The following is a 20,184-nucleotide window of genomic DNA, read 5'->3' as shown; positions in this document are numbered from 1 at the left end:
CATGAGAATCTTATTTCATAACCATATACAAGTGTACTTGTTTAATTACTCCCGTATGATATGCTGGGACTAGAGGCATGTGACCATGCCAGGCGGTTCATATTATTGGCACGTGAGTTGTACTTGTCGTGTGTGGGAATTTTATTTCTTTGATAATTTATCAGATTTAATTATTTTCCTTCCTCTACGATAAAAATTACATGAGTAGCGTATTTGAGGAATTGTGTACATGTGCCTACGGTTATCCACTTCACGAAATTTGAGGAGTTGGTTGTAACATTGTGGTTGCGGTGGTACTTGTTGAACTTGCAATATGGTTCTCTTCCTTGAGACTTCTCCCATATTTGGGTACACAGATTGCGCAGTGGTGGCAGGAGTTATATTGATGTGGCGTGTCTGTGGGATAGTTGTGTTTAATAATATAAGGTCAACGGACCTAGACTGGGTAGTATCATGTTTGATTATAGTATATTCAGAAGGATAACATTGAAAGTTGGCTTAGAAATTTGCTATGGTTCTTATTGAATGAGAGGGAGCTCCACAACTGGTCGATCTGATGAATGATTACGAGTTTCTGCGTGTTTCTTTTATTATCAATAGTGTACGAAGGTGTTGGGATGAGTTTTTGTTCGTTATGGGGGTTTAATGCTAGTACTTGGTTGGTTTGGAGTAGTTACTGTGATCAGGAATGGGGCTACGAGCGGGCGAGTTATGTAATATGTTGGGTGATTATATCCGTGATTATAGTTATAGCTCGATGCAGCTTATTCAGACTCATACAGTGTTTAAATGTAAGATTCGTGTCTTGAAGGTTGGGAATTGAATTCCAAGGTTTTTGGGCCAAGGCTAAATTAAGGATTTCCAGTTGTATTGTGTTGTCAGGCCTGTGTGGAATAGGGTGACGTGGGATCACCCCCGGGTACGCGCGTGGTAAGATGAAATAGTGATTTGGTGGCTTGGAACCACTCTTGGCACGTTCGAGGACGAACGTATGTTTAAGTGGGGGAGAATGTAACGACCCGGTCGGTCGTTTTGAGTACTACAGCCCCGTTCCCCCATTTACTGTGCAATTTATGCCTTACAATTAATTTATTGCTTGTTAGGGTAGTTGGTTCGGGTCCGGAAGGAATTGGGAATGAACACTAAGTCTCATAATTAAAAAATTAAGTTAGAAAAGTTGACCGGATGTGGACCTATGTGTAAAAGACCTCGTATTCGAATTCTAATAATTCTAATAGCTCTGTATGGTAATTTTGGACTTAGGAGCGTGTCCGGAAAATTATTTGAAGGTCCGTAGAGAAATAAGGCTTGAAATGCCGAAAGTTGAATTTTTGTGAAGTTTAACCGGGGGTTGACTTTTTGATATCGGAGTCGGAATACGATTCTGAAAATTGGAATACCTCCGTTATGTTATATATGACTTGTGCGCAAAGTTTGAGGTAAATCGGACGTGATTTAATAGGTTCTGGAGTTATTTGTAGAAATTAGAAATTTCAAAGTTCATTAGGCTTGAATTGGGGTGTAATTCATGGTTTTAGCATTGTTTGAGGTGATTTGAGGGTACGACTAAGTCCGTATGTTATTTTAGGACTTGTTGGTATATTTGGTTGAGGTCCCGAGGGGCTCGGGTGAATTTTGGATGGTTAACGGATCATACTTGGCCTTGGTGAGATTGTTGATATCTGCTGCTCTATTCTTCTGATTTTCTCTTTCGTGTTCGCGAGTGGGCCCTCGCATTCGCGAAGAGTGTTTTCTGAGTGTGAGGTTTTGTTCTTCACGTCCGCGAAGGGGAGGACGCGAACGTGAATGTATGGTCTGCGTGTGCATTGCGAACGCTGAGTGGTGTCGCGTTTGCGAAGAGGAGTGAGGCTATTGGGGACCCTCGAGTCCTTGTTCTACACATTTCGTGAGGTGGTGGTCACGTTCGCGAAAGTCTGAGCTGGTAAAGCTTCGCGTTCGTGAAGACGTGGTCGCGTTCGCGAATCCTCGGTCGTGTCCGCGAAGGGTTAAATTTGTGGGCAGTCGAGTTGTGCTTTGCGAACGCGAGGGACCTGTCGCGTTCGAGAAGAAAAGAGGTCTGGACAGAGAGTTTAAGTTCTGAAAATGAGACTTTGTCCCATTTTCAATTTTTGACGGATTGGAACTCGGGAAGAGGCGATTTTCGAGAGTTTTTCAAGAAAAACAACGGGGTATGTATTCTTAATTCAATATTGATTAAATTACCCGAATCCATGATTATTTTTATCATTTAATTGGTGAATTAAGTTGGAAAATTTTGAAAAGACCTCTTGGTTTAAATAGAAGAATTGAGGGTCGAGTTGGGGTCGGATTTTGGTAAAATTAGTATGGGTAGACTCGTGGTTGGATGGGCTTTCGGATTTTGTAATTTTTGTCGAGTTCTGAGACGTGGGCACCACGGGCGATTTTTGAGCTAAAATTCAAATTTTTATGAAAAATTAGCATTTTCTTATGGAATTAAGTCCAATGAATTTATTGACTGAAACGAATTATTTATGGCTAGATTCGAGGCGTTTGGAGGACAATTAACAAGGAAAGGACATTGTAGAATAAGAATTTCACGGCTTGTGGTAAGTAACAGTTTTAAATCTGGTCCTGAGGGTATGAAACCCCGAATTTTGGTATCATGTGATTATTTTAGAGTTGACGCACATGCTAGGTGACGGGCGTGTGGGCGTGCACCGAGGGGATTGTGACTTGGTCCTTCCCGGAAAAAATATAAAGTTGAATAATTTGTTGTTAGCTATATGCTCTCTATTTGTTGATAAAATTTGATTGTAAATCATGTTACAAATCATACTTAGGCTATGTGATGGTATTGTTGGGATCCACAGAGGTTGCGTACTTGTCGAATTGCCTGCTAAATACTATATGTACTTAGTCTCAGATTTTACTTGCACATTTTATCTCAGTCTCTGTTATTATTATTGATATATCATATCATTGTTGTTTGGGCTGATATCATGATTATTGAGAGCCCGAGAGACTAGAGATATTTATGACTAAGTGAGGCCGAGGGCTTGATTGTGAGATATTGATATCACAACACGTGAGTTGGCCGTGCAGATCCTTATATTATACTATAGCACGTGAGTTGTCCGTGCACCATGTAAGTTGGCCGTGCGGATCCTTATATTATACTATAGCACGTGACTTGGCTGTGTGGATCCAGATATTCATATTATGGCACGTGAGTTATCCGTACAGCACGTGAGTTCTCCGTGTAGATTATAGCGCTTGGGTTGTAGGAGCCCCTCCGGAGTCTGTACACCTCCAGTGAGCGCGGGTACCCATTGAGTGTGAGTGCTGAGGACTGAGAGCCGAGTGGTTGAGCTGTTGTGATGAGTTGAGCGATTGTTACCTGAGAGGCTGTACTTGCTTTGCATTTGTTATTGCACTTGGTTGCTATCTGTCATTGTTGTGAAATCTCTGAAAGATTTTATATCCGGATTACATGAATTGTATAAAATTAATTTGACTTAAACTGCCGGATTTGAAAGCATATCTATTCTTTACTGCAATTACTGAAAGTGAATTATAAATGTGTACCTCGTAATTATCTTCCGTTCCTTAGTTATTATTGTTACTTGCTGAGTTTGTTGTACTCATACTACACCCTGCACTTCGTGTGCATATCCAGGTGTTCCGGACATAGCGGGTGTTGATCATTTCGCGCAGTTTATTTTCAGCAGATTTTGGGATAGCTACCGTGTTCCGCAGACTTTGTCTCTTCTTCTCTATCTCCTTGTTTGCTGTATTTGGTCTCAGACTATTATAGACCGTATTTTTCAGACTTGTATTCATATTAGATGCTCACGTACTCAGTGACACCAATTTTTGGGGAGTGTTCGTGTTAGTATTTGTGGGATTTTGTATAGTATTAAATTATTGTATTTTCAAACTTAAGAGAAATTGTGGTTTATCGAGATTGTCGGCTTGCCTAGTATCGAGATAGGCGCCATCACGACATGTTGGGATTTTGGGTCGTGACAGATTACGGGTTAGGCAAAGCTCTAGAGAATTCTCCATGTGGTAGGTTTATGAGATACAACGAAAAGTTGGTTGGAGGGGCTTACAAAGATGTTTACGTAGGGTTTGATCGTGTTGAGAATATTGAAGTGGCGTGGAACCAAATCGATTTTGAGGGAGCATATGATGAAGAGGCACGAGAAATCCTACTAAAATTGTACACGGAGGCTCATATACTGAATTTCTTAAAGCATGAAAGTATTATCATGTGTTTTTCTCGGTTGTTCGACAGCGAGGCCAAAACTATAAGCGTGATTACAGAGTTGTTTCCCTCCATCAGCCTGAGAAAACTACGACGTACTAAGTCCAAGTGTGATGGCGCTGTCAGTGGTATTGATTTGGCGGCTATCAAGAACTGGGGTAGGCAAATTCTTGAAGGTTTGAACTTTCTCTACATAATCAGAACCCTAAGATCATCCATCGAGACATCAAGTGTGACAATATTTTTGTTCATAGTGGTGGGAAACAAGTTAAGCTCGGAGGATTTGGTTTGGCAATTGTCTTATCGAGGGTAATTTTGCAAAAGAGCTAATTAAGGGTAATTCTGCATTCATGGCTCCCGAGTACTATGATGAGAAATACAATGAATTGGTGGATATATATGTTGGGATATATACTATTAACCATGGGTTTGGTTTAGATATAGTATTTATTATGAAATAATTATTTATTCAGTTTTAATAAACTTTTAAATAGATCATATATTAGTTTGTGTCATTTGCTTATACAGTAAATGATTTAGTGTATAGAGTTTAGCTTATACACGGAAGATTGAATTATCGGTTCTTATAATTATAAAGTTTGAGTTCACAATCTAATGATGGAATTGGACAAACCATCACGGATGATTGTAGAATAAGATTAAATATAATTTATCTTGATTATGAGAATGATTTAATTCCAACTTCTTGTGCTAGTACATTTTGTATGTATTGAACGGACCAAGTAGAGATAAGTATTTTATATTGACTTAATAAAATAAACTCTCTAGCCATTAAATGTACTTATACTCTTAATCTTGATATAATTATTATTAGTTGTGTATATTATTATTTTTTTGATTTATTAAAAGGTGAGATTCTTTCGTGGGTCAAGATGCCTGGTAAATTGGTTAATAATAATGTACATTGGCGAAGTAATAGTTAGTTGATGGAATCCATGTCTCGGTTTAGAGATTGATGATACACCTTTATGAAAGCTTATAAGTTTTCATGTGTAAACCCGGCTGGTGGATTTTGTATCCGACACATGAAATAAGTTAAGCGAAAGTCTAAAGGAAATAATTAATAAATTAAATCGTTAGTATTTTAATTTAATTGATTAGTATCTGAATCTTAACATGGGGAGTTAAATAAGATTTAATGGATGAATTTTGAAATTGAATACGGAGCGCAATTACGAATTTTTAGTGGAATAATTCGTAATTAATTATGGTGGATATTAATTTCGAAATTTAGAAATTAATTTCATAATTGGAAGCCTTGTTAATTAAATTTTGTGATCCCTGTTGTGCCTAAATATTAGGAAATAAAGGAATTATTTTAAAGGGTGGAAAGAAAAGCCTAACAGGTTTTGAAAAGAGATTTTAACCTGAAAACTTGTGCTATAAATACATAAGATTTTTCACCTAGAGGGGGTAATACATGGTGGCCGAATTTCAGCCCCTTTTTCCTTGAAATTTCGCCCACGCGAAATTATTTTTTTCAGATATTATTTGGGTAACACAGTAGAAGACCGTGGAACTTTCGAGGATCATGATTGTGCGGGTGGTGGAGATTTTATTAAGAAGTTATGGAACTGAAGACTCACGAGTAGAAGAGATATGTTCACGTTTCAAGAGGTAAACCGGTTGTCTAGATTACATGTGATTTTGATACTGGAATTGCTTACGCTGCTTATATTAATCCATCAATATATGCATTCGGAATGTGTCTTCTTGAGATGGTTACTGGTGAATATCCATATAGGGAGTGTAGCAATGAGTTGCAAGTATTTAGAAAAGCATCCGCTGGTGTGAAGCCGGCATCTCTTGCAAACGTAAAGGACTCTAGAGTGAAAGATATCATCGACAAGTGTTTGCTTCCCATGTCTCTTAGGCCATCTGCACAAGCGTTGCTGAAAGATCCGTTCTTTTTATACGACGGTGGATCGACATTGGAGGCTTGTACTTCCACTGCCAGTTGTGTAATTAGTCATCCTTTTCAGAGATTACATTGTTGCGCAAACTAGGGATTTTGTTAAGAATTTATGTTTGGTGTGATGATCATTATGAATCACACATGCTAGTTTAGGAGTAAGGCGTAATTAATTGATTAATTTTTTTCATACATTCTCTTTAGGAAATATTTAGAGCAGGAGCCTTTTGTTTTCCAGAATATGATGCTAATATCAAAATTGAGTTGACTATCTATTGATGAAGTAAATATATACTCATATCATAGTTTCTAGTTAAATATCTTTGTATTCTTTCACTCATAAAATATCAGGAATATATCTCCGTAAATCAGGCTTACAAATAGTGATTGCAGATCATCCAGTAATTACGGAAAATTTAAACAAAGCTTTAATATTTCATTAGTGTGTGATCATTTTACTTTCAATTCTTTTGGGAGGGATATAGTTTTCTTGATTTCACCATCTTCATTCCAAACACTTGTGAATTTGTCTACAACATCATCAGTTAAGAGCTGAACACCCTTTTCTTTTGCAATTTGACAAACTAACCATGACTTCAAGTAAGTGAAATAAGAATCTTAATCCATCACTTTCTCGATCTTAAACTGTAATGATCCATTATGATTACGATCATCGACTGGCTCAAATAAGAAATCAATGATTTTGTACTTCCCATCCACCAATTTTCTTGGAGATTCCGGTTAATGTCCAGCATCAATTGTGTAAATATTCGCAAAAACTACACCTACTGAGTTGTTTACTTCAGGCACAGTGTAGCACTGGGCTGCTATACTCCATTTGGTTTCTTAAGTAACCATTTCACTTGTTGATAAAATGTTGGGAGATCAAACCAATGCATTGATTGAGCAATTGAAACCAAACCTATAGTTGACTCTGCTCCTATTTTGGTTTCAATTTCAGCCATTGACATCTTCAAAGAGGTACATATGTATTGAACATTCGAAACCTTTGCTGCAAATTGCAGCTGCTTTGGACTTGTATCTGTGGCTATCATATTCTTGTATCTTAGCCAACTGAGAAAAACAATAATTTAAGAGCATTCAGGACAACAAAAACAGTTTGGAACAACAAGGATGCATATTTTTTGAACTCTTAAGTATATTTTACGACGTTTAAACATCCCCCAAAGGAACATAAATTTTTGATGAGCAAGTTAAATAAAAATATTTGTTATGTGTTTGCATCTCTTAACGTAACGAGGATATCAGAACAGGGGAACCATTTATCGAGAGCGTTTCTTACTGTAGTATATTACGAGCCTGCAACTTTGTCAAATGACGGCTCAAGCTTAGGTACTTGGTTTATAGTTAAGAACTCACTCTTATGTAACAAAAGACAATAAGGAAGGATATGATAATAGTCCTAATTATGATGTCTCTCTAGAACTAAATCTAACAGTCCTGTTTCAGTGAGAAGTTGAAGCTAAAAATGCATGATTTCTTGTTTTTTCATATGGACTATTTGGAAAAAGAGAAACAATATTTTGCCAATCTCTAAGAATAGAGGCCTATATGTATACTCTTTTTCTATGCTACTATATGTTTAATCATAAAATAAAATTTTCAGTCACAACTTATATTTAGAAGAAAACGGGTTACTGATAACCAAGTTTTACTTCACTTTCTCAACAACCTCTTGATTGTATTGATTGTCCATTACCATAGATAACCGTAACTGGCATATTTATAGCTATAAATGCCTTATAACTGCTCTGATTCTCCTTCCTTATTTACTTCTGGTTCATGTATCTTCTCTTCTTTTTGATCCTTATTCATTCCGTCCTCGCCTCTTCTTTGAGAACTGCCAGGCCCGATCCTCTTCTTTTTACTGTCTCGTGGGTGTTTCTCCCGTGCCTTCCTCGTATTCTTAATTCTATTAATTGAGAATGCCACGTGTCGCTATATCGTTTCTCTACGTGTCATGCTTCGTCAGCATACCAACATTCCACGTGTATTTCCTTTTTTCCACCAATACAGATAGTCCCCCACTTTCTGAATATTCGGGAAGTGGTAAGCTTTTATGGCGGGAATTCTTTGCAGCTGTTTTTTGAGTGTCATCATGTCTTCTTCAGAATCAATGGGATGTACATCATATCAATAACTGCCCATGCCACGTGGCTTCCAACGATTGACTCTGCAGTTTTTCAGCGCTTTTTAGGGTTTTTCTGTGGCTGTGTCAGTCACGAAGTGACGGTTCCATTATGAAAAGATTCATAATGACCAATTTTAACAATGGTCGTGCCTCCTTATAAATACTTCATTCTTTTTTTTTTTGATTTCTTAGTCTTCCTTTTTCAATATCCATCATCTTATTCCTTCTTTGCATTTTCTGCATCCTTCCTTCCGTATTTCTTTGGACAATCATGTCTTCACCAGACCCTCGCAAGGTTTGATTGTTGACGAACTTGTTCCTTCTAATGCTCCTACTAGAAGTAACATGGGTGGTAGGTTTCGTAGTCTTGGTTCAATATCTAAATGTGGTTCTTCTTTCTAGAGTAGTACTGCTAACCCATTTTCTTCTAGGCCTAGGGTTCCTTTAACTCTTAGATATTCTTCTAGTAATAGATTTAAATGATCCTATGTGTGAGCCCACAATTGCAAAGATTGTTCCTCAAAAATTTTCCTCTATAGCTGATCGTGAAACCATAAGGAATCAAGTTTCTTTTATGGCCTCCCACAATTCTACTGACTTTTACCCGAGTTTAATCACTACTGGTCTTCTTTCCCTGATTCGATGAGAGTGTTACTGGAAACAAGATTTTCTAATTTTACTCCATAGTGCCAACCAGAGAATTACTTCCTATCATGCCGGTTTATTTTTGTTTATACCTACCCCTTCACTTTAGGGTTCAAACCTCCTATTGATCCTGTGATCATTGAATTTTGTAGTTACTTCAACGTGTGTCTTGGCCAGATTGACCCCATAGTATGGAGGGTTGTTGCATGCCTTCGTTATTTAGCAGATTTGGTTTCCATGCCTTTCACTTTTCGAAACTTGCTTCATCTGTACTCTCCCAAACTGTTTTGTGAAGGGGTCTTTACTCTCGTGGCTAGAAGTAAGAGAGTATTGATTAGCCCTAAAGATGATCGGGAACATGACTGGTATGCCCGTTTTATTGCTTCTCCCACTAGTGGATTAGTGTGTGAAGAAAACATGCATTTCCCGGAGAAATGGAACTTTGCACGTCAGCTTTCGTTTTTAAAAAAAAATCTCAAAGGACTTCATGTAATCATATACCCAAATTTTCAATAACCATGGAAGTTTTTGATGAAATTCTCAACTTTCGTGCTTGGGTAGAAAAGATGTTAACGGCTGCACCTATGGAGAAAAGGTCCTGGAAGTACCTTGCTCAAAAATTCAGTTGGGAAATGAAGACGCACAGTAATATTTACCTTCACTATTTTTCCTCTTCTCTTCCTTGTTTGTCTGAGAATTTCTCATCCTTCCATTTTTTATTATTGTTTCCTATTCGTGACATTAGTCCCGTATCTGTTCCATCAACCAGGCTTTCCATGAGTCTTGCCCAGAAAAGAATTTTAAGTGTTTCTTCTTCAAAAAGAAAAACTAACGGTCCCCGTGGTTCTGACGACGAAAACAAAACATAGGAGGGTTCTTTGGTGCGAAGGCAACGCGTCAGGAGACGTGTGATTTTTGTTGATGAAACTACTCCTTCTCATGACCCTTCATCAAGTTCAATCCCTTTTAGACTCACGGATGAGCCAGAGAGTGCCCGTTTAGTGATTTCTGATGAAGATGCTGCTGATCCTCCCCCAAGTTCTGTTGATAGATTGTTTGCTCGTGGATTGAAGGGTGATGAAGCTTTTGGGCATGTTTCTGAAGAATTACCTCTTGCTTCCTTTTCAGTTTCAGTTTCCATTAACCCTCTCGTGTCTTTACCTGATGCTACTCCTGTTGTTATTCTCGTGGCTGCTTCTGATGCAAAGGCCGAACCTTCTTGCAGCAAGAGGGCAATGAAAAGAGTTGTTGTTGAGGTTCCTGAAGGTGTTAACTTATTAAGAAAATCTGGTCAAGCCGGCGTAAGGTTGAAACCTCTGCTAGGCCCCATAGAGAAGAAGAAGTTAGAAAGCCATAGCTCACTGACTTTAATGAATGATATCATTCATTCTTCCTTGAAGGTACAAGATTAATTAGGTTTCTTTCCTTTTCTCTTTCTTATTCATAACTCTTCCTCCTTTTTTGCAGATCAACTTTATTGGCACAAAGCTTATGAAAAGTTCTTAGGCGGACCAGCAAGTCATAGATTTGCGCACCGAAGCTGATAACTGGAAGGAACAATTCGAAGGTCTTCAACTGGAAAAAGAAGTTCTGGAAAAAGAGAAGAATGCTTTGGAATAACAAATGAGAGTTATTGCCGCTGAATTAGCAGTTGAAAAATCTTCCTCTTGCCAGATTGGAAAGAATAAGGATATACTTGAATCCTCCTTTGCTGAACACCTTTCCAAAGCAACTGAAGAAATAAGGAGTTTGAAGGAACTCCTTAATCAAAAAGAAGTTTATGCGAGAGGATCGGTTCAAACACTTACTCATGAAGTTCAGGAAGATCTCCGCATCTCTGCTGATAATATTCAGTTCTTGGAAAGTTCTCTTGCTCCTTTGAAGATTTCTTATGACTACACTGAAGCAGAAAAAGAAGAGCTAAGAGCTAAGATTGACCAGTGGGAGAAGGATTATGAGATTCTCGAGGATAAGCTATCTATGGATGTGAACTGGGCTTGCTTAAACCCTCGCCTCGAGACTCTTATTGAAGCTAACCAGGAGGGTTTTGATCTTAATATTGAGATTGCTAAGGATAAAGAAGTAATTGATAAAACTCAGCAAAGTCAAAGTTTTTCCTCACCTGAAGACGAAGGTCCCGGGGGTGATGGAGATAGATTTGTTGCTGGTGAGGCTGATATTCAAGCCTCTTCTTCTCAAGTTAATCCTTCTTCTCCCGTTGGTGATGCTCCCATGGATGATGCTTCCATTGATGATGCCCCTTATTTTTTTCCGTATTTTTGTTAACTTTTATTTTGTTTCTTTTCCTTTAGCTTAACAACTTTTTGGAATGTTGTTTTTGGGAAGGTTGTTTTTTGGTTACCCTTGTCTTCTTTTGGGGTTTAAATGACAAATGAATACTTCTGTTTTTCCCAAGGCTTAATATATATATATATATATATAAATATCCTTATTGCTTTTGTCGCATATTATGATTTTTTTCCTTTTAATATTTGAGCTTACTCTTGCACTTAAAATGCTTTAACAGACCGTGACTTCAATATACACGGGTTTTTATAAAAGATGGCCCTTTTATATTAACAACACTGATAAAGATGACGTCTCATCTTTATATTGGTGTAAATATATGAAATACAAAGTAGACATACAAGAAATAATTTGAGGAAGTTTTATAGTTTGTACTTTTAAATAAATTTCGTACAACATTTTCATAATTATTTGTACAACACTTTCATATTGTAGGCGATTTTAAGATACAAAATCGGGTCTATTATCCCGTGACTAAATTTTGGCCATAACCTAAAACTTGTAGGAACATGGAATGTATCTTGTATCCTTTTCGCGAGTTCACACCTTCTTAAGGTTTCTTCAAGGTTTTTGATTCAGGCTTTTGGCTCTTTTGCTTCCTTGTCTATATGCATAGTCCCCCCCCCCCCTCCCCCAGTGTTAGAGCTTTGAAGTATGAAATCTTGAACACTGGATTACTCCTTCTTTTTGGTCCATTCCCTGAAACGGAAAATACAAATGGGACTCGGAGATATATATTTAGAATGATGACTGCATAACCCTTTTTCCATCAGAAAGGTTCCAACCTAGACCGGGAATAATTTAGTATTTCGCATGTCTTTTGGGTTTAATATTATCATTTGGTACGGGCTAGATTTTTGCCTATCATCTAAAATTGTTAGTAAAATTTAAAAGAATAAAATAAAATTGTATCCCAGTGATACCTGCCCAAGGGTACTTCCTTTATCTAGAAGTAATACTTCTTCTGATGAACAACGTTCCAGTTTGATGGTAGTATTTTGCCATCAATGGTCTCCAACTCATTTGCTCCCTTTCTAGCGATACCTCGAACCCTGTAAGGGACTTCCCAATTTGGACGTAACTTTCCCGAATTAGCCATTTTTATTGATTGAAACACCTTTTTGAGGACGAAGTCCCCAATCTTGAAGTATCTCAGATTAGCTTTCCTGTTGTAATATCGCTCAATCATCTGTTTTTGATTTGCCATCCTTATTAATGATGCTTCTCTTCTTTCTTCTAGTAAATCCAAATTCATACACATTTCTTCCTCATTTGACTCCTCAATAGCATGTGTGTATCTGGTACTTGGTTCACCTATTTCTATTGGAATTAAGGTTTTAGTACCATAGACAAGTGAAAATGGAGTCTCGCCCGTACTTATTTTTTATGTCGTTCGATAAGCTCACAATACCCCTAGTAACACTTCTGGACATTTGCCTTTTGATTCCTCTAATCTCTTCTTCAAGTTATTAATAATAACTTTGTTTGTTGACTCAACTTGCCCATTGGCTACAAGATGGTAAGGTGCGGATGTTATCCGTTTAATCTGCCAACTCTGAAAGAATTATGTGATTTTCGTGCCGATGAATTGTGGACTATTGTCACACACGATTTCCTTTGGAACTCCAAACCGGTAGATAATGCTTCGCCAAATAAAGTCCCCAACTTCCTTTTCTTACAACTGTTTGAAAGCTCCTGCTTCTACCCATTTTGAAAAATAATATATTAAAACTAATAGAAATCATACCTTTCCTTTAGCTTGAGGTGACTGGACTACGATATATATGCCCCATTTCATGAAAGGCCATGGCGAAATAACTGAATTTAACAGTTCTGTTAGGCGGTGCATGTTATTAGCATACGTTGACACTTATCACATCTGGTTTCAAAGTTTTCCACTTCTTCTTCCATTTTTGGCCAGTAATATCCTACTCTTATTAAAGTTTTTACCAATGATCTTCCCACATCGTGATAGCCGCAGTGCCCCTCATGTACTTCTCTCATCACATATTCCTTTTGTGAAGGTCCTAGACACCGTGCTAAAGGTCCACTGAACATCTTTCGGTAAAAGTTTTCACGAATTAAACAATACCGGGCGACTTTATGGCGAAGAAACTGTGACTTCTTCTTATCTTCGGATAAAATTCCGTACTACAAAAAGTTAACAAATTCGTTCCTTCAATCCCAAGTTAGATTATTAAAATTTACCTCGTTCTTGTTTTGGTCGAGTGCCGAATGAAATAAATGTATTACAATAGCATTTTATGTATTTGTTATTTCCGCAACAAACGCGAGATTGGCTAACACATCTGCTTCTGCATTCTCCTCCCTAGGTATTTGTATGGCTTTCCACAACTGAAATTGTCTGACTAATTCACGTACCTTTTCCAGATATTGTTGCACTCGTGCCTCTCTTGCTATGTAAGTCCCCTGCATTTGGCTAACTACTAGTTGCGAGTTACTTTTGATCACAATCTATTCTATACCAAGTTCTCGTGCTAGTTCAAACCTGCAATCATAGCTTCGTGCTCTGCTTCATTGTTAGTGATAAGATAACATTTTATTGCTTGCCTTATGACTTCCCTTGAAGACGGAATTAGAACAATACCTAAGCCCGCTCCTTTAACATTGGAGGAACCATCGGTAAATAAAATCCAAGTCCCCGGAGTAGATCCGGTAAATACCTGTAGTTCCTTTTCTGCTTCAGGAACTAAATTCATGCTGAAATCTGCTACGAAGTTTGCTAAAACCTGCGATTTTACTACAGTTCTGGATTGATATATGATATCATACTCACTGATTTCTATTGCCCACTTAGCTAACCTCCCAGATAGTTCTTGTTTATGCAATATATTCCTCATGGGAAAAGCAGTTATTATAGAGATAGGATGACATTGAAAATAAGGTCTCAATTTTCAAGATGCCATAATTAATGCTAAAGCAAGTTTTTCTAAGTGAGGATATCGAGTCTCATCATCTAACAAAGATTTAATAACATAATAAATTGGAGATTGTTTACCTTTATCTTCTCGTACCAACACCGCACTTACCGCCACTTCCAACATGACAAGATAATAAGCAGCCTTTCTCCATTTTTTGGTTTGGCTAGCAAGGGTGGATTTGACAAATATGATTTGAGGGCTTGTTGGCATTCGTCAATCCATTCAAATTGATTTTGCTTTTTCAATACTGAAAAGAATTTAAAACTCTTTTCTGATGATTTGAAATAAAGCTCCCAAGGCCGTTATTCTTTTTGTTAATCTCTACACTTCTTTTTTGCTTGTGAGAACATCCGGTATTTCCTCAATAGCTTTGATTTGTGCAGGATTTACTTCAATACCCTTGTTAGAAATAAGAAAACCTAAAAACTTATCTGAATCCGCGCCAAAAGCACATTTTTCTGGATTTAGCTTCATATTGTATTTGCGGAGAATTTTGAAAGTGTCTGACATGTGTTGAAAATGATCTCCCACCTGTGCTGACTTGACTAGCATATCATCAATATAGCTTTCATAATTTTTCCCAGACATCTTAGTCACCAATCTTTGGTACGTGGTTCCAGCATTATTTAGACCAAATGGCATGACTTTGTAATAGTAAGTCCTCCTGTCTGTGATAAATGGGGGTTTCTCTTCATCTAGAGGATCCATCTTTATTTGATTATAACCTCATCTTGGATCACTTGATTTTTGAAATATCTTTGCTTCATCTTATTCTTCTTGACATGTGGGCATGATGGGTCCTCATTCAGTTTGTGGGTCATAACCTCTGGTGGTATACCTGTCATATCTGAATGCGACCAAGCAAATCAATATGCGTTAGCTTTTAAAAATTCAATTAACTTACCTTTCATTTCTGGGCTTAGATTTACTCCGATGTAAACTTTTCTGTCTGGCCTATGTATAAATAGCACTACAACTTCGAGTTCTTCAATAGTTATTTTGATGTTTTCATTTTTTTCGGGCTCTTGAATAACATCGGGTCTTGAATCAACACCCGTCTGTCCTGGAATGCCTTCAGTTGAGGTTAGTATTACTATATCCTCAACTGAATTCTGTAGTTGTTATTCCCCGCTTGCAACATCGTTCATCGTGGTTGAAAGCCTGTTGATCTCCACGGATTTGTCGAATTCCCCATTGTGAAGGAAACTTAATAACTTGATGTAATGTGGATGGTACAACATCCATATCGTGAATCCATGGTCTTTCTAGAATTATATTATAAGACATGTTTACATTTATCACCTGGAACTTTTATCCTTGATAACTCCCTCTGCAAACGTGGTAAGCACTACTTCCCCTTTTGTGATAACACTTGAATTATAAAATCTAGACAAAGATCGTGCCTTTGGTATCACCTTGTCGTTAGAGTGCATTTCATTCACCACCCTTAGTAGAATGATTTTTACGGAGCTACCTGGGTCAATTAAAACTTGTTTAACGTTAGTATCGTGTACAAGTAGAGATATTACCAGCGCATCATTATGAGGAATTATCAAGTCGTCCGCATCTTCATCATCAAATGTTATACTGTCTTCATCCAAGACTTGGCGAACTCGTTTTCCATGAGTGACCGTGACTTTTGACGTCTTTTTTGCAACTGTATATGTCACACCATTGACCTCTTCTCCCTCGGTTATTACATTGACTGTTCTCTTTGGAGATGGGGTTTTCGGAGGCTTTTGTCTATTCTTCATATATAACTGTCTAACTTTATCGCTCAACAGATAAGTTAGATAACCTTGCTTCAACAAATGCTCGACCTCTCCCTGGTGTAATCTACAATCTGTTATTTTATGGCCATGATCATTGTGAAATTCATACCAGAAATATGGATTTCTTTTGCTCGGGTCTGATATCATTTCTTTAGAATATTGCACATTATCTCCCATACCTCTTAAAACATCAACTGACTCAGAGGTACTGACATTATAACTGTAATCTCCAATCCTTGCATGTGTATTGGAGTCGATGCTTCGTGCATCCCATTCCTTTTTTAATCTAGATGAAGAACCAACATCTTTTTGCCTTGATCTCGATTCAAATCGAATGTTTTCTTGTTTAGACCGAGAATCTCGCCCTGCAGCTCCCATGTAAGGTTCGTACCTGTTTACTCCTTTCGTGAGTGTTTCACCAAATTGTTTTAACTAAAACTGATTCAATTTCCTGCTTGGTTAAATCATTGCCCTTCACACCAGTTGTGAACGTAGTTACGTGATCTTGAGGATCAGTTGTTCCATCATATTTTGGAATATCAGGCATTTTAAACTTTTCAAGAATCGGCAAAGGAGCTTCACTTGGATTCTAGGGTTGTTGTGAATATTTGTCAATATCTACTCCTTTAATCATAGGGGGTATGCCAGGTATTTGCTCTATGCGATCATTTTGCTCCTTCAACTGTTTCTGCAAAGTTAGTACCAAACTTTGTAAATCAGAATTATTTGGTGTACCTGAACTTCCTTCACGAGATTCATTGGGAGTTCCTCCACTCCCATAATTGTCGAGCTACGAGCGTGGATTTTCTAGGGTTGCGGTATTGACTGGTGGAGGAGTTGGTGGCACAGTTGGAAATCCCCTAACAAAGGCTTGAAGAGGACTGTTCACATATTCTGCAATCAATTGCTTTGGAGAGTCTTGTTTGATAGTTTGTTCGTCCCCTTGTTCATCATTTACATGTGACGTAGATCATTCAGGTGATCTATCACGGGATTGTTGAGGAGATCCCTGCTGAGAGAGGAGTGGTGGAGTTGCTCCCTCTTGTAGGTACAACTGGTTATTATCGTTAACAGATGACATTTGGTTGTTAGGAAAAAAAATTTGGAAAGTAAAAATATTTTCAGATTCCCGGTAACGGAACCAATGTGTTTAACCAAAAAATAAAATTTTCAGTCAAACCCTATATTTAGAAGAAAATGGGTTACTGATAACCAAGTTTTACTTCACTTCCTCAACAACCTCTTTGGGAAAATAATAAAAGCAATAGCGTAAATTGACAGAAAGAAATAAGGAATCAAACGACGGCCAATCCCTAAAATCAAGGTAGAAAACTTTGATAAAGCAAGAAATTAGAGAGTATATTTCAGTAGTCCTTGGAGCCTTTGTACAAATAAAATTTCGTATCCTTATATAGGAATGTACAATCATAACAATTTTCTCACTTAATTATATTGATTTCCCATTACCATAGATGTAAGTGGTATATTTATAGCTATAAATGCCTTATAACTGCTCTGATTCCCCTTTCTTATTTACTTATGGTTCATGTATCTTCCCTTCTTTTTGATCCTTATTCATTCCGTCTTCGCCTCTTCTTTGACAACTGTCAGGCCCGGTCCTCCTCTCTGTACTGTCTCGTGGGTATTTCTCTCGTGCCTTCCTCGTATTCTTTATTCTATTAATTGAGAATGCCACTTGTCACTATATCGTTGCTCCACGCGTCATGATTCGTCAGCATACCAACATTCCACGTGTAATGCCTTTTTTCCCACCAATACACTATATACTAGCATATAAAGTGTATTTTCTGAAGTAAATATATTCTCTTCAAAGAAAATGTCATTAGCACAGCAAAAGGAAAGAGAGACTTACAGATTTAGCAGCTTGGCCACTACTACCAGTGCCAACATCCCAAACAAGGTCATGACAAGGTGCCTTTGATGAAATGAAATTGAATAATTCCTCAGGGTAACTTGGCCTAGCTACCCTCTGAATATTGTTGTGCCTGCTTAATGAACAATTCTGCTATTTTTAGGTCTCCTCTTTTTCATTTTAGTGCAGAGTTACGATCCTACTAAAAATCATCTCTTATTCAACTTGCTTCGATCTCTAGCCGCCGTCGCGGTGATTTTGTATTTGGCGTGCACCATATATAAGATTTTTTACTTATTTGACGTTGCTCAAAAGTCAAAACGCATCCGAATTTCTCCAAAATCAATTATAATCATAGCCACAGATCACGAACTGTTATACCAACATTATACCATGTTCAAAACACATTTTAGAAAGCAGTTAGTCGAAAGAACTGGTCGGGACATTACATAAAGTCACCAGTCGCTCGGATCCGGTGGAGATAACATCTGTGATTATTCTATCTTCTTTCAATTGAGTAATAACGGGTGAAAAATAAAAGATGCTTTTTTTATCACCCTACAACAAATTTGGTTATCACTGATTAGGGTGTACAAACCAAACCGATAACCCGTACCAACCCGATAATCCGAGTCAACCGGAAAAACAAATTCAATTAGTGGTTTGGTCTTGAAAAATAAAACCCGACCATAATAGGTTTGGTTTGGTATTAACTAAAAAAAGTCAAACCGAACCGACATTATATGTATACATATTTTATATATTAGATAGCTAAAAATATTTTTTAGAATGTAAGTTATAAATTTTTTTAAATTTTTTTTATAATTTCTGTATTTAGCATAATATTTTAAGTTAGTTTTATAGCCCATGTAAATATATTTTTTTGTCTGGCCCATAAAAGAATAATTGAGCCCAAACCAAAACTAGTCCTAAAGCCGATCTAGACTAGCCATAAACTAGTTCTAAAACACTAAAACAATTGAAACCATTTTGCCTCTTCTCCAAAGGCAAGAAACCCTACGTTCCATTCCAAAACCCCCCAATTAGCTCAAACCCTATCAACTCTCTTTTGCTCTCATCGGCAAGGCTCTTTCCTTTCTCATTTTACATGTTTTCTTTTAGCTGCATACATACACTTTGCTTTTTTCCGATTAACTAAGAGTTTTTTTTTCCAATTAGCGAGTTATTTTACAAATCTGTTGTATTCCTCCCTATTGTCGAATTTATTTGTTCATTTTGTTTCTCTTAGTTGATTAACTTGAGTTCTCTATACTGTTACTTAAGAAGATATTGATTATAGAGAAGTTTAATTTTATAACTTGCATCCCATCATTCTTTTATTTTAAGAGAGATAAATAGTAACTGAATATGTTCTATTTGCAGGAACTCTTTCTCTGAATGGAAACTACAAATTCTGGAACAGATGCGGAGGTTGTTGTCAATAATTCTTTGCCAGTGGCAGCTCAACAACAAAGTAAAGATACTCCTCATCGACGCACTCCTCCTAAAAAGGAAAAAAGAACGACTCCATCAGAAAATTCTAAATCTGGGAATAGTGGTAGAGAGACGTCCGAGATTTAGAATCACTTTTCCAAATTTATTGCTAAAGGAGGTAAATGTAAGGCAAAATGCAATTATTATCCTAAAATATTTGTTGTAGGTAGCAAGAATGAGACTACTACGTTATGGTCGCATTTAAATGCTACATGTCACAAATCTCCCTTTAGAGTCATTGATAAGAGACAATCAACATTAAAACCTATCAAAGAAGGGTGACTAGAAGGTGGTTCGGGTGTTTCTGAAAGGGTAGTGTATAATGTGGATGATATTAGCATGGCGATTGCCAAATTTGTAATTCTTGATGAGCAACCTTTTAGAGTTGTTGAGGCTCTTCCCTTTCTCATTTTACATATTATTACTTGTTGATGTTGTATTGGATCCTAGATACAAGATAAAGTATGTGAACTTCATTCTTACCGATGCATTTGGTTCTTTGTTGGGAAGATTGAAGTCTAAAGATGTGGTAAGTGTTTTAAATTGCTTGTATAATAACTACAATGATTCTTTTTTTAGGCTTCTCATGATAATATTGGAGGCGATACTAGTATGAGTGAAGTTCGTGATGTGTTGCAATCTAAGTGGGAGGAACTTTTGGAAGATGAGGGAAATATTAAAAAAATGTCTGATCTTGAGATATATTTGATGGATGATGTGGTGAAGATTAAGGATTTTAATATCTTAGCATGGTGGAAAGTTTCATCTAGTAAATATCCAATTATTTCAAAGATTGCAAGGTATGTTCTTTCTTTTC

General features: G+C 37.2%; 1 protein-coding gene and 1 pseudogene across 1 annotated transcript; one reads left to right on the top strand and one right to left on the bottom strand.

The window, feature by feature from the left end:
• Positions 1-4,058: 4,058 nt before the first annotated feature.
• On the top strand, positions 4,059-6,461 carry LOC142171893 (serine/threonine-protein kinase WNK8-like). The gene is made up of 3 exons (XM_075235607.1): positions 4,059-4,535; positions 5,905-6,231; positions 6,387-6,461. Exons 1-3 carry the CDS (start codon positions 4,059-4,061, stop codon positions 6,459-6,461), a joined length of 879 nt encoding a protein of 292 aa, XP_075091708.1.
• Positions 6,462-6,632: 171 nt separating this feature from the next.
• Positions 6,633-18,281, bottom strand: LOC107811663 (uncharacterized; annotated as a pseudogene).
• Between the last annotated feature and the right edge of the window lie 1,903 nt (positions 18,282-20,184).

This window comes from Nicotiana tabacum, chromosome 17, assembly GCF_000715075.1.
Source record: "Nicotiana tabacum cultivar K326 chromosome 17, ASM71507v2, whole genome shotgun sequence".
Taxonomy (NCBI): Eukaryota; Viridiplantae; Streptophyta; class Magnoliopsida; order Solanales; family Solanaceae; genus Nicotiana; species Nicotiana tabacum.
The sequence above is the reverse complement of the archived record's forward strand: the minus strand, read 5'-3'. Positions and strand labels throughout refer to the sequence as shown.